Below are 25787 nucleotides of genomic sequence, written 5' to 3'. Positions count from 1 at the left end.
GATTATTGATATGGAGAAATAATGACTTGAATTCATCACTATAAATAATTTAGAAGTCTTTAAATGCACCTTTGATTGACATTTCACTAGTACGCAGTGGAGGCTGTACATAAAAAAAAACAAAAAACGGTATAACGGTATAGCAGTGCACCCAGCTGCCATACTGTAGTGGGACCAGCTTTGTATTCCCCACGTACATACCACTCTGGAGGGGCACATGCAAGGGTACCTGGAATACACAGAGACAGAATGAAGAGGAGCTTTGTTCAAACAAGAAAGTAATTATACCAGAAACTGGCCAATGAGTGAATAGCAAAAGCCAGATATCATACCAGAGAAAGTATGGTGGGGTCTCTCCTGAACAAAACTGCCACATCCAAAGTTCACCAAGCGGACACACGGGACACTGGAGCCAATTTCAACCAAGATGTTGTCTGATTTTATGTCCCGGTGAAACACACCTTTATGGTGCATTTCATCAGTTGCATCCACCAACTGATTCAGGAAATTCTGAGATAGAAACAGAGAGAAATAGATGAGATGGTAAGGGGGAGGAGGGGCAGGATTCACAACCTCTAATTGTGACCCTCACACACACACACAGCTTCAGTACCTTAGCCTCTTGTTCCTCAATAATGCCTCCTTGGGAATCAAGGTACGTTGTGCGGACTTCAGAGGGAACTGGTCTTTCTGTGACTAAGATAAGATCCTGGTCCAGATAGTACCAGTCTAAGAGGGAGACGGCGGCAAACTTCCCGACTGACTCCGGTCCGTCTGCAGCTTAATGCATGAGTGCCACTTCTACAGGGATCTTGTAGATCTGAGAGACCCAAACAAGAAAAAAAAAAGATTGGTTGTTGACCTCATCCATGATGAAGAGCAGTTCAACATTCCGATGATAGTGCTGCTGATGGGACAGAGATCAATTTACTCACGTTCATTTCATATGCTACATTGCCACATGTGGCCCTTTAACATATTTAATAGCTACCTATAAGACAAAAACACAAGTACTTTGGTTTATACTCTGAGGATGTGGAGAATGATCCATTGTGTTTGTATGTGTGTGTATGGGAGAGGGAACGTGTATGTGATGCTTACTGGTGTGTAATCAATTGATCGGAAACCAGCATACACAGGTCCACAGACATCTTCTCCAATCTGGCGGAACTGCATATACCGCTCCTCAAAATCAGCTGCACAAAGACACACAGATATTGATTATACTATACATTAGCTTTGAGAAATGTGTATTGCTCAGAAACCTGACTCCAAATGAATTCTCTTGGCAAGAGTGAATAGACCTCAAACTATTCCTTTAAAGGAGAGCTTCAGATTATTTTCAAATCTGTCATAATACATCACCCACATGCACACACTGAAAGGGTCACTGGTCACTGTAGTCTTTGTCTTTACTGGTCTGAAATGAGGGAATTTGGTACTAAAAAGACAAAACTTAAGAAAAATACCAACTTTACTTGTCTAACTCACTCACCTCTGCTTGTGATCACTTCAGGGAGTGTGCTTCCATTCTTCCCTTGTGAAGATGAAGAGCTGCAGGAGCTCTGGTTGAGCTCAGAGCTCTTCTGCATTTTTCTGGGCGTCTCCTCACAAGTGCTGGCCTTCCTCTTCCTGGTTAGTAGCTCCTGGACATCCTCTGCAGACACTTCCTTGCATTTGCTGCTGCTTGTGCTGCTATTGGTACTGGCCCTGTATCTCTTCTTGGGGATCTCTCGTTCAGTGTTGGCTTTTCTTTTGCCTCCTCTACACCAGTAGCAACAGCTCCTGGTACTGCTGGGACTGCTGCTACTGGTGCCGCTGCTGGTGCTGCTACTGGTACTGCTACTGGTACTGGCCTTGTATCTCTTCCCAGGAAGCTCTTGTTCAGTGCTTCTCTTTTGCCTCCTCCTGTGCTGACCTCCTCCAACAACACGTAGCTGGGTTCACTGGTGTTAGTGGTTTTGCAGCTATGCTTGTGCCTCTTCTCTGGAGCCTCCAGGTCAATACTGGCCTTTCTTTTTCTGCTCACACTGCCTGACTCAGTGCTTTTGCTTTTGTTTTCTAGATATAAGAAGAACCTAGTGAAAATCATTTAATTCTTGGTTGCATGTATTCTTATTGTGTTAACTATACTGGCACATATTGGCCACTGGTATTCCAGTGGCAGATCCATTCATCTCAACCAAATGTAGAGATTGTTTCTAAAAAACCTCTGGTTGAAAATTCAGGAAGTCAGCACTGACTTGAAGCGCAAGACAAAACAAAAACTTAATACTCTGAATACTGCCCTGAGTGTCTGCAGGGACTGAAATGTTATGAAATGAGGGGACTGAAATGATAATGACTGCTGAAGTGATCCATGGGATAACTAAGTGATAGACTTGTGTCTGTTGGCTTGTTTTAGAATGCAGACATGGCGGATGTCAACACAAATTCTATGTAAGTTCAATTAAAGACAGATTTAACACATTTACATTGTGTGTAGCTAAACCATAAGTCATCTAATCTAATTGAGAGGGTTGTTAGCCATCAGTCCTGTCTGATCAACAGAAATATAGCAGCATTAGCATTGCTGCTCTCTCATACAGAAACCATATGACTTACCTTGGGATAGCTGTGTTGCTGAGTCCCTGCTGAGTTGCATTTTGCCGCACAGTATGCCCATGGTGCTGTTTCTGAAACCATGCAGCAAACAGTATACCAGTGCACCCAGCTGCCATACTGTAGTGGGACCAGCTTTGTATTCTCCACGTACATACCACTCTGGAGGGGCACATGCAAGGGTACCTGGAATACACAGAGAGACAGAATGAAGAGGAGCTTTGTTCAGACAAGAAAGTAATTATATCAGAAGCTGGCCAATGAGTGAATAGCAAAAGCAAAAGCCAGATATCATACCAGAGAAAGTATGGTGGGGTCTCTCCTGAACAAAACTGCCACATCCAAAGTTCATCAGGCGGACACACAGGACACTGGAGCCAATTTCAACCAGGATGTTTTCTGATTTTATGTCCCGGTGAAACACACCTTTACGGTGCATTTCGACAGTTGTATCCAGCAACTGATTCAGGAAGGTCTGAGATAGAAACAGAGAGAAACAGATGAGCTGGTGGTGGTGGTGGGGGGGGGGGGGGGGGGGAGCCTCTTGTTCCTCAATAATGCCTCCTTGGGAATCAAGGTACGTTGTGAGGACTTCAGAGGGAACTGGTCTTTCTGTGACTAAGATAAGATCCTGGTCCAGATAGTACCAGTCTAAGAGGGAGACGGCGGCAAACTTCCCGACTGACTCCGGTCCGTCTGCAGCTTAATGCATGAGGGCCACTTCTACAGGGATCTTGTAGATCTGAGAGACCCAAACAAGAAAAAAAAAGATTGGTTGTTGACCTCATCCATGATGAAGAGCAATTCAACATTCCGATGATAGTGCTGCTGATGGAACAGAGATCAATTTACTCACGTTCATTTCATATGCTACATTGCCACATGTGGCCCTTTAACATATTTAATAGCTACCTATAAGACAAAAACACAAGTACTTTGGTTTATACTCTGAGGACGTGGAGAATGATCCATTGTGTTTGTATGTGTGTGTATGGGAGAGGGAACGTGTATGTGATGCTTACTGGTGTGTAATCAATTGATCGGAAACCAGCATACACAGGTCCACAGACATCTTCTCCGATCTGGTGGAACTGCATATACCTCTCCTCAAAATCAGCTGCACAAAGACACACAGATATTGATTATACTATACATTAGCTTTGAGAAATGTGTATTGCTCAGAAACCTGACTCCAAATGAATGCTCTTGGCAAGAGTGAATAGACCTCAAACTATTCCTTTAAAGGAGAGCTTCAGATTATTTTCAAATCTGTCATAATACATCACCCACATGCACACACTGAAAGGGTCACTGGTCACTGTAGTCTTTGTCTTTACAGGTCTGAAATGAGGGAATTTGGTACTAAAAAGACAAAACTTAAGAAAAATACCAACTTTACTTGTCTAACTCACTCACCTCTGCTTGTGATCACTTCAGGGAGTGTGCTTCCATTCTTCCCTTGTGAGAATGAAGAGCTGCAGGAGCTCTGGTTGAGCTCAGAGCTCTTCTGCATTTTTCTGGGAGTCTCCTCACAAGTGCTGGCCTTCCTCTTCCTAGTTAGTAGCTCCTGGACATCCTCTGCAGACACTTCCTTGCATTTGCTGCTGCTTGTGAAGTATGGTGGGGTCTCTCCTGAACAAAACTGCCACATCCAAAGTTCACCAGACGCACACACGGGACACTGGAGCCAAGTTTAACTCCGAGGGGGGGGGGGGGGGGCAGGATTCACAACTTCTAATTGTGAATCTCACACACACACACAGAGCGTCAGTACCTTAGCCTCTTGTTCCTCAATAATGCCTCCTTGGGAATCAAGGTACGTTGTGAGGACTTCAGAGGGAACTGGTCTTTCTGTGACTAAGATAAGATCCTGGTCCAGATAGTACCAGTCTAAGAGGGAGACGGTGGCAAACTTCCCGACTGACTCCGGTCCGTCTGCAGCTTTGTGCATGAGTGCCACTTCTACAGGGATCTTGTAGATCTGAGAGACCCAAACAAGAAAAAGAAAAAAAGATTGGTTGTTGACCTCATCCATGATGAAGAGCAATGCAACATTCCGATGATAGTGCTGCTGATGGGACAGAGATCAATTTACTCACGTTCATTTCATATGCTACATTGCCACATGTGGCCCTTTAACATATTTAATAGCTACCTATAAGACAAAAACACAAGTACTTTGATTTATACTCTGAGGACGTGGAGAATGATCCATTGTGTTTGTATGTGTGTGTATGGGAGAGGGAACGTGTATCTGATATTTACTGGTACATAATCCATTAATCGGAAACCAGCATACACAGGTCCACAGACATCTTCTAAAAAGACAAAAGAAACGCTGATTTATGTGAAACTGCTTTATTTAGTGTTTTTACCTGTTTTAATCACTGGGTCTGTTTGTTTCGGAGATCTCTGTGGATAATTCAGCTCCCAGAAACTAGCTGAGCAAACGTTAGCAGCAGCTCAGCTAACAGCCCCTACCAGACATCCCGTGCCCACTGAACAGCATCAAAGAAACACTGATTTTTTATGTGAAACTGCTTTATTTAGTGTTTTTACCTATTTTAATCACTGGGTCTGTTTGTTTTGGAGAAGAGGAGACCTCTGTGGATAATTCAGCTCCCAGAAACTAGTTGTGCAAACGTTAGCAGCAGCTCAGCTAACAGCCCCTACCAGACATCCTGTGCCAACTGAACAGCATCAAAGAAACACTGATTTTTTATGTGAAACTGCTTTATTTAGTGTTTTTACCTGTTTTAATCACTGGGTCTGTTTGTTTCGGAGAAGAGGAGACCTGTGGATAATTCAGCTCCCGGTAAATCCCTGCTGAACGTCTGGATCTTAAGTTACCACAGAAACAAGCTGAGCAAACGTTAGCAGCAGCTCAGCTAACAGCCCCTACCAGACATACTGAACCTGGTGAACATGGTCAGAAAAGCACTGATTTTTTATGTGAAAACTGCTTTACTCAGTGTTTTTTCCTGTTTTAATCACTGGGTCTGTTTGTTCTAGAGAGGAGGAGACCTATGGTAATTCACCACCCAGTAAAAACATCCTTAACGATGAACACTTAAGTAATTCTAACCCAAACGAGCTGGCTGTTTAATAATGAAGACAACAACTCTCAACTGAACGTCACCTGCAAGATGAGAATCTGTCTGCTGGTTTCTGATTCTTCTTTTCACTCTTTGGGAACATTTTGTCTGTGCTGGAGTCAGATAATACTACTTGAAGAGTTACAAAGGCTCCACTTCAACCTGATGACCTTGTACATAGAACCAAAGTGTTGACAAATGTAATTTCAGCTATATGCATTTTTTTCAGTTCTTAGCTACCAGCATTATAGTCATTGTACTTGAGCATTTAGAATTAGCTAATGTTTATCACTAGGAGGACTTAAAGTTTATGTTTGAAGATGAAACAATGAAGTTCATTATTCTTGCTCATATATTTTTAAGGTTTAATCAAGACTACAATCTGGAAGTAATTTTGACTCAATTGTATTTGTATAGCTCAATATGATATAGAGTGTCTTAATAGGCCAGCAACAGTTCCTGACCCAGCCCAAAGCTCTCTATGAAGACAAGGAAAAACTCAATAACCATAAGGCAATTGGAAGAAACCTCGGGAGAGGCAATTCAAAGAGAGATCCCCTCTCCTCGGACGGCAGAGGGTGCAACAGGAGGTGCTGTTGAGAACAAGTCCAATATGAAAACAGTCCTAATTGATAATTATGTAAAAAGGTAGGATTAGGTTGGAGATGGAGAAAGAGGTGACGAGGGGTGCAAAATGGGTAATGAGTGGGGAAAGGATGGGGTAAGGGTAGAGAACATGGTGGGGTACGTTTTGAGGTAGTTAGAGAATGAGTGGGGGAAAAAAGTCCAAAGTGAGGAAAAGGCCTGGTCACAGTGTTGGTGGAATTAGTTAAGCCAGGGGTTTAGCTGTAGCTGCTACAGAGTGGCGCACTCCTCAGGGTTTTTCTTCAGACACAGTTGCAAGAAGTCGAGGCAGTCTGGAATGAAGTAGAGAAAACAAATTAAAGATGATAATGACTGCTGAAGTGATCCATGGGATAACTAAGTGATAGACCATATGACTTACCTTGGGATAGCTGTGTTGCTGAGTCCCTGCTGAGTTGCATTTTGCCGCACAGTATGCCCATGGTGCTGTTTCTGAAACCATGCAGCAAACGGTATAGCAGTGCACCCAGCTGCCATACTGTAGTGGGACCAGCTTTGTATTCCCCACGTACATACCACTCTGGAGGGGCACATGCAAGGGTACCTGGAATACACAGAGAGACAGAATGAAGAGGAGCTTTGTTCAAACAAGAAAGTAATTATACCAGAAACTGGCCAATGAGTGAATAGCAAAAGCAAAAGCCAGATATCATACCAGAGAAAGTATGGTGGGGTCTCTCCTGAACAAAACTGCCACATCCAAAGTTCACCAAGCGGACACACGGGACACTGGAGCCAATTTCAACCAAGATATTGTCTGATTTTATGTCCCGGTGAAACACACCTTTATGGTGCATTTCATCAGTTGCATCCACCAACTAATTCAGGAAATTCTGAGATCGAAACAGAGAGAAATAGATGAGATGGTAAGGGGGGGGGCAGGATTCACAACCTCTAATTGTGACCCTCACACACATACAGCGTCAGTACCTTAGCCTCTTGTTCCTCAATAATGCCTGGTCTTTCTGTGACTAAGATAAGATCCTGGTCCAGATAGTACCAGTCTAAGAGGGAGACAGCGGCAAAATTCCCGACTGACTCCGGTCCGCTTAGAGCTTTGTGCATGAGGGCCACTTCTACAGGGATCTTGTAGATCTGAGAGACCCAAACAAGAAAGAAAAAAATTGGTTGTTGACCTCATCCATGATGAAGAGCAGTTCAACATTCCGATGATAGTGCTGCTGATGGAACAGAGATCAATTTACTCACGTTCATTTCATATGGTACATTGCCACATGTGGCTCTTTAACATATTTAATAGCTACCTATAAGACAAAAACACAAGTACTTTGGTTTTTACTCTGAGGATGTGGAGAATGATTCATTGTGTTTGTATGTGTGTGTATGGGAGAGGGAACGTGTATGTGATACTTACTGGTGTGTAATCCATTAATCGGAAACCAGCATACACAGGTCCACAGACATCTTCTCCGATCTGGTGGAACTGCATATACCTCTCCTCAAAATCAGCTGCACAAAGACACACAGATATTGATTATACTATACATTAGCTTTGAGAAATGTGTATTGCTCAGAAACCTGACTCCAAATGAATTCTCTTGGCAAGAGTGAATAGACCTCAAACTATTCCTTTAAAGGAGAGCTTCAGATTATTTTCAAATCTGTCATAATACATCACCCACATGCACACACTGAAAGGGTCACTGGTCACTGTAGTCTTTGTCTTTACTGGTCTGAAATGAGGGAATTTGGTACTAAAAAGACAAAACTTTAGAAAAATACCAACTTTATTTGTCTAACTCACTCACCTCTGCTTGTGATCACTTCAGGGAGTGTGCTTCCATTCTTCCCTTGTGAAGATGAAGAGCTGCAGGAGCTCTGGTTGAGCTCAGAGCTCTTCTGCATCTTTCTGGGAGTCTCCTCACAAGTGCTGGCCTTCCTCTTCCTAGTTAGTAGCTCCTGGACATCCTCTGCAGACACTTCCTTGCATTTGCTGCTGCTTGTGCTGCTATTGGTACTGGCCCTGTATCTCTTCTTGGGGATCTCTCGTTCAGTGCTGGCTTTTCTTTTGCCTCCTCTACACCAGTAGCAACAGCTCCTGGTACTGCTGGGACTGCTGCTACTGGTGCCGCTGCTGGTGCTGCTACTGGTACTGCTACTGGTACTGGCCTTGTATCTCTTCCCAGGAAGCTCTTGTTCAGTGCTTCTCTTTTGCCTCCTCTTGTGCTGACCTCCTCCAACAACACGTAGCTGGGTTCACTGGTGTTAGTGGTTTTGCAGCTTTGCTTGTGCCTCTTCTCTGGAGCCTCCAGGTCAATACTGGCCTTTCTTTTTCTGCTCACACTGCCTGACTCAGTGCTTTTGCTTTTGTTTTCTAGATATAAGAAGAACCTAGTGAAAATCATTTAAATCTTGGTTGCATGTATTCTTATTGTGTTAACTACACTGGCACATATTGGCCACTGGTATTCCAGTGGCAGATCCATTCATCTCAACCAAATGTAGAGATTGTTTCTAAAAAACCTCTGGTTAAAAATTCAGGAAGTCAGCACTGACTTGAAGCGCAAGACAAAACAAAAACTTAATACTCTGAATACTGCCCTGAGTGTCTGCAGGGACTGAAATGTTATGAAATGAGGGGACTGAAATGATAATGACTGCTGAAGTGATCCATGGGATAACTAAGTGATAGACTTGTGTCTGTTGGCTTGTTTTAGAATGCAGACATGGCGGATGTCAACACAAATTCTATGTAAGTTCAATTAAAGACAGATTTAACACATTTACATTGTGTGCAGCTAAACCGTAAGTCATCAAATCTAATTGAGAGGGTTGTTAGCCATCAGTCCTGTCTGGTCAACAGAAATATAGTAGCATTAGCATTGCTGCTCTCTCATACAGAAACCATATGACTTACCATGGGATAGCTGTGTTGCTGAGTCCTTGCTGAGTTGCATTTCGCCGCACAGTATGCCCATGGTGCTGTTTCTGAAACCATGCAGCAAACAGTATAGCAGTGCACCCAGCTGCCATACTGTAGTGGGACCAGCTTTGTATTCTCCACGTACATACCACTCTGGAGGGGCACATGCAAGGGTACCTGGAATACACAGAGAGACAGAATGAAGAGGAGCTTTGTTCAAACAAGAAAGTAATTATACCAGAAACTGGCCAATGAGTGAATAGCAAAAGCAAAAGCCAGATATACCAGAGAAAGTATGGTGGGGTCTCTCCTGAACAAAACTGCCACATCCAAAGTTCACCAGACGCACACACGGGACACTGGAGCCAATTTTAACCAGGATGTTGTCTGATTTTATGTCCCGGTGAAACACACCTTTACGGTGCATTTCATCAGTTGCATCCACCAACTGATTCAGGAAGGTCTGAGATAGAAACAGAGAGAAACAGATGAGATGGTAAGGGGGGGGGGGGGGGGGGGGGGGGGGGGGGGGGGGGCAGGATTCACAACCTCTAAGAAAAAAAGATTGGTTGTTGACCTCATCCATGATGAAGAGCAATGCAACATTCCGATGATAGTGCTGCTGATGGGACAGAGATCAATTTACTCACGTTCATTTCATATGCTACATTGCCACATGTGGCCCTTTAACATATTTAATAGCTACCTATAAGACAAAAACACAAGTACTTTGATTTATACTCTAAGGACGTGGAGAATGATCCATTGTGTTTGTATGTGTGTGTATGGGAGAGGGAACGTGTATGTGATACTTACTGGTACATAATCCATTAATCGGAAACCAGCATACACAGGTCCACAGACATCTTCTAAAAAGACAAAAGAAATGCTGATTTATGTGAAACTGCTTTATTTAGTGTTTTTACCTGTTTTAATCACTGGGTCTGTTTGTTTCGGAGATCTCTGTGGATAATTCAGCTCCCAGAAACTAGCTGAGCAAACGTTAGCAGCAGCTCAGCTAACAGCCCCTACCAGACATCCCGTGCCCACTGAACAGCATCAAAGAAACACTGATTTTTTATGTGAAACTGCTTTATTTAGTGTTTTTACCTATTTTAATCACTGGGTCTGTTTGTTTTGGAGAAGAGGAGACCTCTGTGGATAATTCAGCTCCCAGTAAAAACCCGCTGAATGTCTGGATCTTAAATTATCAGAGAAACAAGCTGAGCAAACGTTAGCAGCAGCTCAGCTAACAGCCCCTACCAGACATACTGAACCTGGTGAACATTGTCAGAAAAGCACTGATTTTTTTTTTATGTGAAAACTGCTTTACTCAGTGTTTTTTCCTGTTTTAAACACTGGCTCTGTTTGTTCTGGAGAGCAGGAGACCTATGCGGATAATTCACCACCCAGTAAAAACATCCTTAACGATGAACACTTAAGTAATTCTAACCCAAAGAAGCTGGCTATTTAATAATGAAGACAACAACTCTCAACCGAACGTCACCTGCAAGATGAGAATCTGTCTGCTGGTTTCTGATTCTTCTTTTCACTCTTTGGGAACATTTTGTCTGTGCTGGAGTCAGATAATACTACTTGAAGAGTTACAAAGGCTCCACTTCAACCTGATGACCTTGTACATAGCACCTGCCATACTGTAGTGGGACCAGCTTGATATTCCCCACGTACATACCACTCTGGAGGGGCACATGCAAGGGTACCTGGAATACACAGAGAGACAGAATGAAGAGGAGCTTTGTTCAGACAAGAAAGTAATTATACCAGAAGCTGGCCAATGAGTGAATAGCAAAAGCAAAAGCCAGATATCATACCAGAGAAAGTATGGTGGGGTCTCTCCTGAACAAAACTGCCACATCCAAAGTTCACCAGGCGCACACACGGGACACTGGAGCCAATTTCAACCAAGATGTTGTCTGATTTTATGTCCCGGTGAAACACACCTTTGCGGTGCATTTCATCAGTTGCATCCACCAACTGATTCAGGAAGGTCTGAGATAGAAACAGAGAGGAACAGATGAGATGGTAAGGGGGGGGGACACTGGAGCCAAGTTTAACTCCGAGGGGGGGGGGGGGGGGGGCAGGATTCACAACTTCTAATTGTGAATCTCACACACACACACACAGCTTCAGTACCTTAGCCTCTCGTTCCTCAATAATGCCTCCTTGGGAATCAAGGTACGTTGTGAGGACTTCAGAGGGAACTGGTCTTTCTGTGACTAAGATAAGATCCTGGTCCAGATAGTACCAGTCTAAGAGGGAGACAGCGGCAAACTTCCCGACTGACTCCGGTCCGCCTGCAGCTTTGTGCATGAGTGCCACTTCTACAGGGATCTTGTAGATCTGAGAGACCCAAACAAGAAAAAAAAAAAAAAGATTGGTTGTTGACCTCATCCATGATGAAGAGCAATTCAACATTCCGATGATAGTGCTGCTGATGGAACAGAGATCAATTTACTCACGTTCATTTCATATGCTACATTGCCACATGTGGCCCTTTAACATATTTAATAGCTACCTATAAGACAAAAACACAAGTACTTTGGTTTATACTCTGAGAATATGGAGAATGATTCATTGTGTTTGTATGTGTGTGTATAGGAGAGGGAACGTGTATGTGATACTTACTGGTACATAATCCATTAATCGGAAACCAGCATACACAGGTCCACAGACATCTTCTAAAAAGACAAAAGAAACACTGATTTTTTTTTGTGAAACTGCTTTATTTAGTGTTTTTACCTGTTTAAATCACTGGGTCTGTTTGTTTCGGAGAAGAGGAGACCTCTGTGGATAATTCAGCTCCCAGAAACTAGCTGAGCAAACGTTAGCAGCAGCTCAGCTAACAGCACCTACCAGATATCCTGTGCCAGCTGAACAGCATCAAAGAAACACTGATTTTTTATGTGAAACTGCTTTATTTAGTGTTTTTACCTGTTTAAATCACTGGGTCTGTTTGTTTCGGAGAAGAGGAGACCTCTGTGGACAATTCAGCTCCCGGTAAATCCCTGCTGAACGTCTGGATCTTAAGTTATCACAGAAACAAGCTGAGCAAACGTTAGCAGCAGCTCAGCTAACAGCCCCCACCAGACATCCCGTGCCCACTGAACAGCATCAAAGAAACACTGATTTTTTATGTGAAACTGCTTTATTTAGTGTTTTTTTTTTTTTTTTTTTTAACCTATTTTAATCACTGGGTCTGTATGTTTCGGAGAAGAGGAGACCTCTGTGGATAATTCAGCTCCCAGAAACTAGCTGAGCAAACGTTAGCAGCAGCTCAGCTAACAGCACCTACCAGACATCCTGTGCCAGCTGAACAGCATCAAAGAAACACTGATTTTTTATGTGAAACTGCTTTATTTAGTGTTTTTACCTGTTTAAATCACTGGGTCTGTTTGTTTCGGAGAAGAGGAGACCTCTGTGGACAATTCAGCTCCCGGTAAATCCCTGCTGAACGTCTGGATCTTAAGTTATCACAGAAACAAGCTGAGCAAACGTTAGCAGCAGCTCAGCTAACAGCCCCCACCAGACATCCCGTGCCCACTGAACAGCATCAAAGAAACACTGATTTTTTTATGTGAAACTGCTTTATTTAGTGTTTTTTTTTTTTTTTTTTTACCTATTTTAATCACTGGGTCTGTCTGTTTCAGAGAAGAGACCTCTGTGGATAATTCAGCTCCCAGAAACAAGCTGAGCAAACGTTAGCAGCAGCTCAGCTAACAGCCCCTACCAGACATCCTGTACCTGGTGAACATTGTCAGAAAAGCACTGAATTTTTTTACGTGAAAACTGCTTTACTCAGTGTTTTTTCCTGTTTTAAACACTGGCTCTGTTTGTTCTGGAGAGCAGGAGACCTATGCGGATAATTCACCACCCAGTAAAAACATCCTTAACGATGAACACTTAAGTAATTCTAACCCAAAGAAGCTGGCTATTTAAAAATGAAGACAACAACTCTCAACCGAACGTCACCTGCAAGATGAGAATCTGTCTGCTGGTTTCTGATTCTTCTTTTCACTCTTTGGGAACATTTTTGTGAATGAAACTTGCCCACAAACAGAGTGGAACAGGTCACCTTATATGGACATTTTAGGGGCATCGATGATGCTAATGATGAAATCTCAGGAACGTTCAGCTCGTCATGAACAGGTGACATTCATCAGTCTGAAACCAGAAATTTATAGCAAATTTGTCATGTTAAGAGAGTTTGTCGGAACACTTGTGTGAACAAATCTCGCAGAGAAAAAACAGAGATTTAGATGAGGAAAATGTTCTTGCATGAGGCCCATTGTCAACAGTTTTCAGCAGAATTAAGTTATAATATCCTGTAAACTACAAGGTCTGTTGAGTTTTTAAAGGCCATTTTCAGTGTTGTAAGCACCACAAACTAAATAATGATTCACCTCCACTGCATTGTGTCGGTGGCAGAAATCTCATACAGATATCTCAAAACCTGGAAAAATAAAATCAATACTATCTGCATGACTAGACACTAACAGAGGTGAGTGAGAAAAGGCTTTCAATCGACCCTTTCAGGGAGATGTTTATCATAAGTTATCTGGATAAGATCATGATCTAAATAACCAAATGATGTAAAGTGGTCAGTGACAGCCTTATTTACATGCAAAGTCAAGATGATGTGTTGGGTGTTGGTTGGACAAAAAAAATTAACCTTGGCTTTAGGAAATTGTGTCAGAAATTCTTCAGTTTCCTGACATTTTAAGACTAAATCATTAATGGATAATTCGAGAGAATAACCAGCAGATTAATCAATAATGAAAATAAATAAATAAATGTGTTCATGTAACTTTCAGCACCCTGTAATGAGCAACAAACAAAAACAGTGGAGATTGTACGACAAAGGTATCCATCATTTACACCCTGTAGTGACTTTATTATTGGTCCAGTTTTTATGTATTTACATGATGACCAACTAAACGTAAACAACTGGTAAATGTGCAAGTTGACTAATTGATTGTTAGGGCTGCAAAGCATAGAGAACTTACTTAGTATATTTTTTTTGAAATAACTGTGATTCAGAAACTGCCATGTAACACTGTTGTCCAGCTACCTAAAGAGGAGTAGTGTCATGTAGTTCAAACTATCCTATTGTGTTAAGAAAATACAAATGAATCTAAACATTAAATCTAAGTAAAAGAGGAATGATGCATATCATTTTGATGCCGAGAGCTGAAAGAGGCACACACACCGGACCACTCTGGATCCAACTCACATTCAGGGCGTTCTTTCCAACAGCCAAAGTGTACGGTTTCAGATCAGTCACTTGTTTGATTTGCATGTTCACAAAGCCTTGGGTCAGTGGGGACATGTTTGCTGTACATACTTTGCCTGTAAGCTGTTCCTTCCAAGATAACAGATGTTCTGTTCTTAGTCCTCTTGTAAAATATAGTGTTATATTTTCTGTATGAAGGAAAGGACGACAGATGCCGCTGTGAGAGATGTGTGGATCGATCAATGGTTCGGTTGTTTTGGTTGAGATTCTGTGGCAGTTGATTTGTGTTAAATAAGACCAGCATGGAGCCCGTTCCTGAGTAAATATAACTTTGCTGTTACAAAGAATATTGCCCACTTTCAGCCTTGTGTCCTACAGCTTTAAAGGTTTTTAATGTTTCACATCCCTGAAGGGGAAGAAACAACAAGAAACAGAGCTCTGTATTGTGTCACCAATCAAACAAAGTGACTGGTAACTTTGTCATCTCAGCTTCTAAATATCCATAGATATTGGGATCCATCTTATCAAACTCCAGACAAGAAGCAAAGGAGAGTATTTCCCAAAATGTCTATTGCTTGAATTTTTTAAAGCCTAGTAAAATAATAATGTAAGATTACAAATGCAATTTAAAGCTAACATTATAGGTATCAAAATATTGTACAATGTTAAAGAAATCTGCACTGGAGTCAGATAATACTACTTTAAGAGTTACAAAGGCTCCAGTTCAACCTGACAGCCTTGTACATAGAACCAAAGTGTTGACAAATGTAGTTTCAGCTATATGCATTTTTTTCAGTTGTTAGCTACCAGCATTATAGTCATTGTACTTGAGCATTTAGAATTAGCTAATGTTTATCACTTTATGGCCTTCCATTGGTTGATTTTGCTGCCAATCAAATGTGTCTACTGTTTTTTTTTCCTTCTCTCTCAGGCAGTTTAACTGAGCAAGCCCGTGTGCCTTTGTCCCGCTCAGCAAATCGGAGCCCACAAGCCGCTGTGATGTGACAGTGTTATATCAAACAGCCCCCTTAAACACGGAGCTGAACAGCTCGCTGTTCACTTGTTTATTCAGAGCTTATTAATATTAAACGTGTCGTGTGTCCAACTTACACCAAAAGAACATCTGTCTCCACAGTAAATCACCTGTTGAGTGTTTGATGGTTGTTCATTTGTGCTTTAGAAAGTAACAGCTGTGAAACAATCAGAAAATAACGTATTTCTGTCATTCATGCTCATGCTCTCAGCTCACTATCCCCCCCCCCCCCCCCAATTTTTTTGACAGTGGACACCCACAACAAAGCCTGACTGGCCTAATTATCAAACAAAAATAGATGTCCTCCTCTCCTATCTCTCATGGCAGGATGGTGCAGCTCTGATCCTGACATGCAGAGCCCAGAAGCCCTGCCCTGCTGCTGCAGAACTGAGCGGCTTCCTGATCAGTTGTTTATTCCAAGTTAATTAATACTGAATGTTGCGTGTCCAAATTGCATTAAATTACACTCCCTTGTGTCCCCAACAATACACCCACCAAGTGTGAAGTAGATCGGATGAAAGGTTCTTGAAAAATACAAAGGAAAAACATACATACATAGAGACAAAGATTCCTTTATATAGACACTGAAGTCCATGGTTCTTGTTCATATATTATATATACATATATATATGTATGTATATATTCATATATAAGCTTTAATCAAGACTACAAACTGGAAGTAATTTTGACTCAATTGTATTTGTATAGCTTAATATTATATATAATATTAGTGTCTTAATAGGCCACAACAGCAACAGTTCCTGACCCAGCCCAAAGCTCTCTATGAAGACGAGGAAAAACTCCTCAATAACCATAAGGCTATTGGAAGAAACCTCGGGAGAGGCAATTCAAAGAGAGATCCCCTCTCCTCGGATGGCTGGGGGTGCAACAGGAGGTGCTGTTGGGAACAAGTCCAATATCAAAAGAGTCCTGATTGATAATTATGTAAAAAGGTAGGATTAGGTTGGAGATGGGGAAAGAGGTGATGAGGGGTGCAAAATGGGTAATGAGTGGGGAAAGGATGGGGTAAGGGTAGGGAACAGGATGGGGTACGTTTTGAGGTAGTTAGAGGATGAGTGGAAAAAAAAGAGTCCAAAGTGAGGAAGAGGCCTGGTTTCGGTGTTGGTGGAATTAGTTAAGCCAGGGGTGGAGCTGTAGCTGCTGCAGAGTGGCGCGCTCGTCAGGGTTTTTCTTCAGACACAGTTGCAAGAAGTCGAGGCAGTCTGGAATGAAGTAGAGAAAACAAATTAAAGATGATAATGACTGCTGAAGTGATCCATGGGATAACTAAGTGATAGACTTGTGTCTGTTGGCTTGTTTTAGAATGCAGACATGGCGGATGTCAACACAAATTCTATGTAAGTTCAATTAAAGACAGATTTAACACATTTACATTGTGTGCAGATAAACTGTAATCATCAAATCTAATTGAGAGGGTTGTTAGTCATCAGTCCTGTCTGGTCAACAGAAATATAGCAGCATTAGGATTGCTGCTCTCTCATACAGAAACCATATGACTTACCTTGGGATAGCTGTGTTGCTGAGTCCCTGCTGAGTTGCATTTTGCCGCACAGTATGCCCATGGTGCTGTTTCTGAAACCATGCAGCAAACGGTATAGCAGTGCACCCAGCTGCCATACTGTAGTGGGACCAGCTTTGTATTCCCCACGTACATACCACTCTGGAGGGGCACATGCAAGGGTACCTGGAATACACAGAGAGACAGAATGAAGAGGAGCTTTGTTCAAACAAGAAAGTAATTATACCAGAAACTGGCCAATGAGTGAATAGCAAAAGCAAAAGCCAGATATCATACCAGAGAAAGTATGGTGGGGTCTCTCCTGAACAAAACTGCCACATCCAAAGTTCATCAGGCGGACACACGGGACACTGGAGCCAATTTCAACCAGGATGTTTTCTGATTTTATGTCCCGGTGAAACACACCTTTACGGTGCATTTCATCAGTTGCATCCACCAACTGATTCAGGAAGGTCTGAGATAGAAACAGAGAGAAACAGATGAGCTGGTAAGTGGGGGGGCTGTAAAAATTTCCCTTAAAACAAAATTCAGACTGTTGTAGACAATGTGGCTTCTGTGGCTGTTTGGACAAGTAAGAACAAAGACATGTGACACTGCTGGTACCAACAGATCCCACTCAGTATGTTCACATGCATACAAGACACCAGGTTACATAAGTATTTGGAGAACACATTTAGAGTAACCTGGTTACTGTAAATCTGAGTAAACATACACCATGTCATTAATCAGATTTCTCCCCTACCTCGACCTTATTTTGGAAACATAGAGGCTCTGTGTTAGTTTAAGTTTTAATTAATTGATTGTTGAAAGCCAGCAGTTCCTCATGCTGAGTAAGCGCCGCATAATAAAATTAACTTTAGACTCATATTATTCGATGATGACCCAATAATGTAAATTACTACAATAATATGCCAATTGCTAATTGTGAATCCATGTGTCCTTTATGTTTAAGCAAGGTCATTGCTGTCACTGTGGACATGTCCTTAGTATTGTTTCAGGGAATTTGGGATTTTTAAAAGCCTGGCTTTAAAACAGCATTTAGACATGTATCATGTAGGGAGTTGAAATTTTCAGAACACATATTTCAGCAGTTAAATTAACATAGAAAATGTGGAAAAATAACATTTAACTTAATTTAACTTAACTAAAATTTTGGTGGCTGGTCCAACATTTTTTAAGATTGCACACACACAAACACACGCACACACACACACACACAGCTTCAGTACCTTAGCCTCTTGTTCCTCAATGACACCTCCTTGGGAATCAAGGTACGTCGTGAGGTTTTGAGAGGGAACTGGTCTTTCTGTGATTAAGATAAGCTGCTGGTCCAGATAGTACCAGTCCAAGAGGGAGACGGTGGAAAAATTCCCGACTGACTCTGGTCCGCCCGCAACTTTGTGCATGAGGGCCACTTCTACAGGGATCTTGTACGCCTGAGAGACCCATATAAAAAAAAAGATTGGTTGTTGTCCTAATCCATGATAAAGAGCAGTTCAACATTCAGATGATAGTGCTGCTGATGGGACAGAGATCAATTTACTCACGTTCATTTCATACGGTACATGTGGCCCCTTAACATATTTGATAGCTACCTATAAGACAAAAACACAAGTACTTTGGTTTATACTCTGAGGACATGGAGAATGATTCATTGTGTTTGTATGTGTGTGTATGGGAGAGGGAACATGTATGTGATACTTACTGGTACGTAATCAATTGATCGGAAACCAGCATACACAGGTCCACAGACATCTTCTCCGATCTGGCGGAACTGCATATACCGCTCCTCAAAATCAGCTGCACAAAGACACACAGATATTGATTATGCTATACAGTAGCTTTGAGAAATGTATACTGCAAATACTACAACTAATTTATTACTAATAACACTACTTGTAATTGTAAGCCTTCTTATATTTAGACTAATTATAAATGTATTCTTAACCTTGAAGGAATAGTTCAACGTTTTGTAAAATGCACTTCTTTGCTGTTTTGTTGAAAGTTAGAAGACTGACACCACTCTCATGTCTGTGTGTTAAAGCTGCACTAATCAATATTTTTATATTAACAACAGAGAAAAATTACTACGACTAGTGAAAGGGGTTGCTCATAGTGATGAATTCATGGAGAATTAGCACCTAGCTTTAGCAACATGATGGACTTGTTTAGTAGCTTTCAGCTCACTGTTTTGAGTTTATAGCCTAGCATCAAACAGCAGACTGAAATTAGCTGGGGAGAATACTTGAGCATTTAGCAGCTAAAGAGGCAGATACTTTTCTCAGAAGTTGGTGGACACCAAACCAGAGCTAACAGGAGTGAATAATGGACTCAAGTTCATCAGATCAACAGACACCTGACTCCAATTGAATGATAATGTTTCTGCTGTATGTGTAAATAGGCAACTGTTTGCTAACATATTAACCATAACAATTTTATAAGGTGATAATTTGTCAGTGTTGTGGTTACAGCTTGTTGTGCTTCCCCCAACTGGCCAAAGAGAGAGAGAAAAAAAAAAAAAAAATAGAGTTTTAAGTAGCTAGAGCTAGGAGGCAATTAGCTATGCATGAAGACATCAACCAGGAGGAAACAGCTAGCCTGGTACAAAATTCCTCCTTCTTGTTTGCTCAGTCTGTACTTAAATGTAAACGTAAAAAACAGCGTGTGGTTTTATGGAGAGTTTCATGCTCAAAGTGTTTCTTGTCAAACAACAGCTAGGCACAATAACTTCCTGGATTCTTGTCATTGCTGCAAGCTTGCCAGGAGATGTTGTTCAGGTGGGCAGATGAACAAAATGTTGTTCACTGGGAAGTAGCTGTAACTCCCCCTCAAAAAACAGGAGGGTACAGTGTGTTAATTAATGGGATTTTGGTAGTCTTTTTGTCACTAGTTCTGTGCTAAACTAGGCTAATTACCTCCTGACTCCAGCTACATAGTGGTATTAATTTTCTCATTTAACTCTTGGCAAGAGAGTGAATAGACCTCAAACTATTCCTTTAAAGGAGAGCTTCAGATTATTTTCAAGTCTGTCATTATACATAATCCACATGCACACACTGAAAGGGTCACTGGTCACTGTAGTCTTTGTCTTTACTGACCTGAAATGAGGGAATGTGGTACTAAAAAGACAAAAGTTTAGAAAGATACTAACTTTACTTGTCTAACTCACTCACCTCTGCTTGTGATCACTCTAGGGAGTGTGCTTCCATTCTTCCCTTGTGAGAATGAAGAGCTGCAGGAGCTCTGGTTGAGCTCAGAGCTCTTCTGCCTCTTTCTGGGCGTCTCCTCACAAGTGCTGGCCTTCCTCTTCCTCGTTAGAAGCTCCTGGACATCCTCTGCAGACACTTCCTTGCGTTTACTGCTACAAGTGCTGCTGCTGGGGCTGCTACAGATGCTGCTCCTGGGGCTGCTGCTACTGCTGCTGCTCCTGGTGCTGCCACTGGTCCTGTACCTCTTCTTCTGGATCTCTCGTTCAGTGCTGGCTTTTCTCTTGTCTTCTATGCACCAGGAGTGCCAGGAGCACTGGGAGCACAAGCTCCTGGTGCTGCTGCTACTGGGGTTTCTGCTGCTGGGACTGCTACTGGGGCTGCTACAGATGCTGCTCCTGGGGCTGCTGCTCCTGGTGCTGCTGCTCCTGGTGCTGCCGCTGGTCCTGTACCTCTTCTTCTGGATCTCTCGTTCAGTGCGGGCTTTTCTCTTGTCTTCTATGCACCAGGAGCACCAGGAGTGCCAGGAGCACTGGGAGCACAAGGTCCTGGTGCTGCTGCTACTGGGGCTTCTGCTGCTGGGACTGCTACTGGGGCTGCTACAGATGCTGCTCCTGGGGCTGCTGCTCCTGGTGCTGCTGCTACTGCTGCTGCTCCTGGTGCTGCCGCTGGTCCTGTACCTCTTCTTCTGGATCTCTCGTTCAGTGCTGGCTTTTCTCTTGTCTTCTATGCACCAGGAGCACCAGGAGTGCCAGGAGCACTGGGAGCACAAGCTTCTGGTGATGCTGCTACTGGGGCTTCTGCTGCTGGGACTGCTACTGGGGCTGCTACAGATGCTGCTCCTGGGGCTGCTGCTCCTGGTGCTGCTGCTACTGCTGCTGCTCCTGGTGCTGCCGCTGGTCCTGTACCTCTTCTTCTGGATCTCTCGTTCAGTGCTGGCTTTTCTCTTGCCTTCTATGCTGCTGCTGCTGGGGCTGCTGCTGCTACTGCTGCTGCTGCCGGGGCTGCCACTGCTACTGGTGCTGCTGCAGGGGCTGCTGCTGGGGCTGCTGCTCCTGGTGCTGTCGCTGGTACTGGCCCTGTACCTCTTCTTCTGGATCTCTCGTTCAGTGCTGGCTTTTCTCTTGCCTTCTCTGCACCGGGAGCACCAGCTGCTGGTACTGCTGCTGCTGGGGCTGCTGCTGCTGCTGGGGCTGCTGCTGGGGCTGCCACTGCTACTGGTGCTGCTGCTGGGGCTGCTACGGGTGCTGCTGCTGGGGCTGCTACTGGTGCTGCTGCTGGAGTTGCTGCTCCTGGTGCTGCTGCTACTGGGGCTGCTGCTGGGGCTGCTGCTCCTGGTGCTGCTGCTACTGGTGCTGTCGCTGGTACTGGCCCTGTACCTCTTCTTCTGGATCTCTCGTTCAGTGCTGGCTTTTCTCTTGCCTCCTCTGCACCGGTAGCACCAGCGCCTGGTACTGCTGCTGCTGGGGCTGCTGCTGCTACTGGGGCTGCTGCCAGGGCTGCCACTGCTACTGGTGCTGCTGCTGGGGCTGCTACTGGTGCTGCTGCTGGGGCTGCTGCTGCTACTGGTGCTGCTGCTGCTGCTGGGACTGCTACTGCTGTTACTGGTGCTGCTGCTCCTGGTGCTGCTGCTGCTACTGCTGCTGCTGGGGCTGGTACTCTGAATACTGCCCTGAGTGTCTGCAGAGACTGAAATGTTAGTTGATGACATTGTTACATGTAAATTACAAGTCACAACCCATAGATAACCCATTAGAAAACAAAAATATTTTAAAGATTAAAAAACAGTAGGAAAACAGGAATGTGAGCTATAACTCCCATATAAATCCACATCATGGATTATCATTTAATGGAGACTGCATCTTTACTTTGGATTTCACACTCACCTTGATCTCTCGCAAGGCGCAGAGGTTCATGAGAGTATGTAGACGCCATCATATGGTTGAAGTAGTTTCAAACAGGATATTTTGACAAACAAAGTCACTGTGAAATCCAGAGCTTGTGTAGATCTAGTCAACAGTCTCTGTGTGTTTGTCCTTTAGGTTAACTGTGCCTCAGAATGTGATGACCAGAGTTCCTTTGTTGCATCACAGATGGAATGTGGTCACTTCCACCAAACTCATAGAATATAGTCATCATTAAATATACACATATTTCTTACATTATCTACATATTGATACACACAAGTAGGGCATCATTTAAATTTTAAATTAAATTTAAATGAAATATTGATTAAAAAAAAACAAACATTGGTGACATCAGATAGTGTCGTCCAGTGCTGTATACAAGTGCATGTAGAAACACACACAAACCAATATTCCAGTTGCAGATTAATCATGGCAGGGATATTTTGGATTGGGTTTTGAAAAAGTTGTTACATATGCTAATATGTAACAATATGTTATACTTTTCTCTTCATACTAAGTTTAATCATTGTTTTCACCTCATTTAATTCTCCATGTGTTCCTCATGTCCTCATGTACTGATGTAGCAGTAAAGTCGATCCGTGTCTGATCCTTTGTCAATATCCGTTTGCTGGGTCTTGACAGACACCCTCAACCTGACCAGTCTGTTTAAATACTGACGTGTATTGCCATGATTTTATCAAATAATTAGACAATTTCATCCAGCATTAGTGCAATTACTTAATTCTGATAAATGTTATGCCTAACCATTATGACATGTATTTTTTAAAATATGTTGATGTGCACAATAATAATCTTTCACATTGTAAGCCCTTTATTTGTAATGTTTTGCTTGTTTGTGCGCTGCTGCGCGTCTGTGTGTGTGTGTAACAAGCAGAGTTACGTGCGTTGTGCACCCGCCTATGTCGGTGCATATTACTATCTTGATAATGTGCAATGTAATGTATAGTGTAATGTAACACTGAAACACTGCGCCATTGACTTCAGACCAGGTTTTTGTACGTCGATCCCGCAATCGCTCTCTGCTGCCTCAAAACAGCAATGCACCTGACCACACCTCACTTTAAGACCAACAAGTCCATGGGCGCGAGTACAATTGCCATTTAAACAACGTGGGCGCTAGACAGGAAATTGACAACTGCGTCGGTTAAACTAGCAAAGACACTTGCATTGCACTTGCTGCCCCTTTGCACCAGGCGTGAGATAAGGCCCCACAGAGTAATATGCATATGCATATAAATGTTAATTAATGTTCTGTGTTCTTCTACACATCCAATAGGTCAGCTGTTACACACACAGTCCAGGTTCATACTGTTTGGAGTGAAGCAGCTGTCCTCCTGATAAATACTGAGCTCCATTAGCAGCGCAGCAAAACTAAAAACTGTAGTTAACTTGACAGGACAGAGGAAACTATCGAGCGATGTTCAGCTTCTGAAATATGTTTTTAGACAGACAAGTGAAAAACTTTGAAGATGAAAACGAGATAGGGGAACGGGGAAAACAGGAAAAAACAGGAGGTGGATTACATTTTTTTAATTGACATGAAAAACTGAAAAACAAAATAATGCACTTGTTATCCTGTTATCAAACAAGTTGATCACAGCTTTGGACCAGGAAGCAGTAATGCAAGTCCCGTGTCTAGTCTGTCGGAAAATAAAGGACATCAGTTGAATAGGCAGTCCCACAATGTGGCCCAGGACACGTTGTGTTTACATTGCCAAATGAATGTGGCCACATGCGGCCCAGACCACCTCTGAATGTGGTCTGAGGTCCTGTTTACACCTGGTATTAACATCTGTCTCGGGTGATGCGTTCACAAGTGGACAGCTCTAAGTACAGGTGTGAAGACGCATTGAGATCCGATCACTCAGACCAGATTTGTGTTTATTGATTGGTCATCTGACAGGACAGTAAACAGTCGGGCTGTTGTAATACAGCAGATCAGCAAAACTACCTGTGGAACAGGAAAGAAAGCACCAACAGCATCTGATCATATTTAGTCATAAAATGAAAAGTATTGAATCGTGAATCAATCACAAAAAACACTTGTAACTTTACATATTTTTTCTTCATAAGCCAAAAGGCTTCTCCTTCTACGTTTCAGTGCGTCTGAGCTCCTTCAGGAAAATATGAGGCTGCACAGCTGCGTCTCCTATAAAATCATCCTGAGCCTGAAAAGCACATCAGACTTTCACAAACTAAATAAGCATCATTTTATTTAGACATATTCTCTTGCAGCAATCACGATGTATAAATTATTAAATAACAGTGTAAAGTATTAATTAATTATATGAATGACTTTTAAGCTGAAACTTTAGAGTTTAAACTGTTACATACTAAGTTCTACATATTAATAGCTGACATCTACATATCCGACAGTTGAGGTGCTGTGTGTCATGAGTAGTTGTCGTCTCCTCAAAATGACACTGGAGTGAGCGAGGACGTCCGTCCCGTTTGGTGAATTAAATTCCTCTGTCCTCGTGTCCTCCTCTCTCATCCTCGCTGGAGTTAAGACGCGAGGAAGAGACACCAGTGAGGGAAAGAGACATGTTAGTGTAATGAAAAGTACTCTCGGTTCAGGTTGGGTTATTGTGGAGGCCAGGTCATCTGATGCAGCGCTCCATCACGCTCCTTCTTGGTCAAATAGCCCTTACAGAGACTGGAGGTGTGTTTTGGGTCATTGTCATGTTGAAAAAAAAAGATGGTGCCACTAAACGCAAAACAGATGGGATGGCGTGTTGTTGCAGAATGGTGTGGTAGTCATTCTAGTTAATTGGTGATTTCTGACGCTGGTAACTAATGAACTTATCCTCTGCAGCAGAGGTAACTCTTGGTTACTATATAATTGTCCCCCACCTGATGAAATCAGAGGGGGCAATTTTATATGCCAATAAAACAATTTGCTTTCAAAAATAAAAACCCCTGAGTGGTGAAAAGGCTGCTTCTTTAAATACATTTAGCATATACATATTGTCTCTAAACAAAGAAGTGCTCATTTTAGCCGTGGAGTGGTTCAGGATGTGTCATTTTACCAACAAAGTGAAATTCAAATTTATAGTATTGTTTTATTGTGACAACAGATTTATGTTCTCATCGAAAACAGACAACATATCACATGATTTACACGTGTTTCCTATGCATTTTCTTAGTATGCAGAAATATATGAAGTAGCACAAAGCTTATAATGTGATACAGGTTCAGATCAGTGCTGAACATTAGAAAGATTGACCTCTTAAAACATTCACAGATCTAAAAGTGTAGGTTCACATTAGAAAGTATTAATGCATGTATCAAATACATGACTTACACACTCTTATCTATATGCACAACATACAAAATATAGTCTACAAAGCTGACATGTTAACCCTTGTTATTCTAGTTACTTTAAGCTTATTACTCAATATACGACTCAGCTTGAAAACGAACTGAAGATATTGTTACAACAAGCAGCAGAAGGAGATAAATTCACACAACAGCCACAAGACATTTAACCATCAGAGATGAAATTAGTGACCCAAGAGACAGAGAGAGAGAAGCTGTATGTGACTCAAGTTATCTGATGTCTTCTTCTTTCTTTCATGGAGATGAAGTATTCATGTCATAACAT

At 42.5% G+C, this 25787-nt stretch overlaps 2 protein-coding genes across 2 annotated transcripts; both read right to left on the bottom strand.

Moving 5' to 3' along the window:
• Positions 1-1101: 1101 nt before the first annotated feature.
• Positions 1102-7778, bottom strand: LOC122968758. Its single transcript, XM_044334213.1, has 8 exons — positions 7717-7778; positions 4701-4756; positions 4376-4582; positions 2899-3076; positions 2756-2787; positions 2605-2683; positions 1496-2061; positions 1102-1196 (listed from the first exon to the last, which is right to left on the bottom strand). Exons 2-7 carry the CDS (start codon positions 4704-4706, stop codon positions 1637-1639), a joined length of 927 nt encoding a protein of 308 aa, XP_044190148.1. The 5' UTR covers positions 4707-4756; positions 7717-7778; the 3' UTR covers positions 1102-1196; positions 1496-1636.
• Positions 5621-21486, bottom strand: LOC122968757 (serine/threonine-protein kinase kin-29-like). Its single transcript, XM_044334211.1, has 12 exons — positions 21384-21486; positions 20223-21206; positions 18755-18849; positions 18597-18644; positions 18279-18485; positions 17326-17503; positions 17032-17214; positions 11872-11924; positions 11380-11586; positions 11058-11235; positions 10859-10946; positions 5621-5866 (listed from the first exon to the last, which is right to left on the bottom strand). Exons 3-12 carry the CDS (start codon positions 18827-18829, stop codon positions 5854-5856), a joined length of 1230 nt encoding a protein of 409 aa, XP_044190146.1. The 5' UTR covers positions 18830-18849; positions 20223-21206; positions 21384-21486; the 3' UTR covers positions 5621-5853.
• Between the last annotated feature and the right edge of the window lie 4301 nt (positions 21487-25787).

The sequence above is a fragment of the Thunnus albacares genome, chromosome 18 (genome assembly GCF_914725855.1).
Source record: "Thunnus albacares chromosome 18, fThuAlb1.1, whole genome shotgun sequence".
In the NCBI taxonomy this organism is placed as follows: Eukaryota; Metazoa; Chordata; class Actinopteri; order Scombriformes; family Scombridae; genus Thunnus; species Thunnus albacares.
This window is presented reverse-complemented; position numbering and strand designations above follow the sequence as displayed.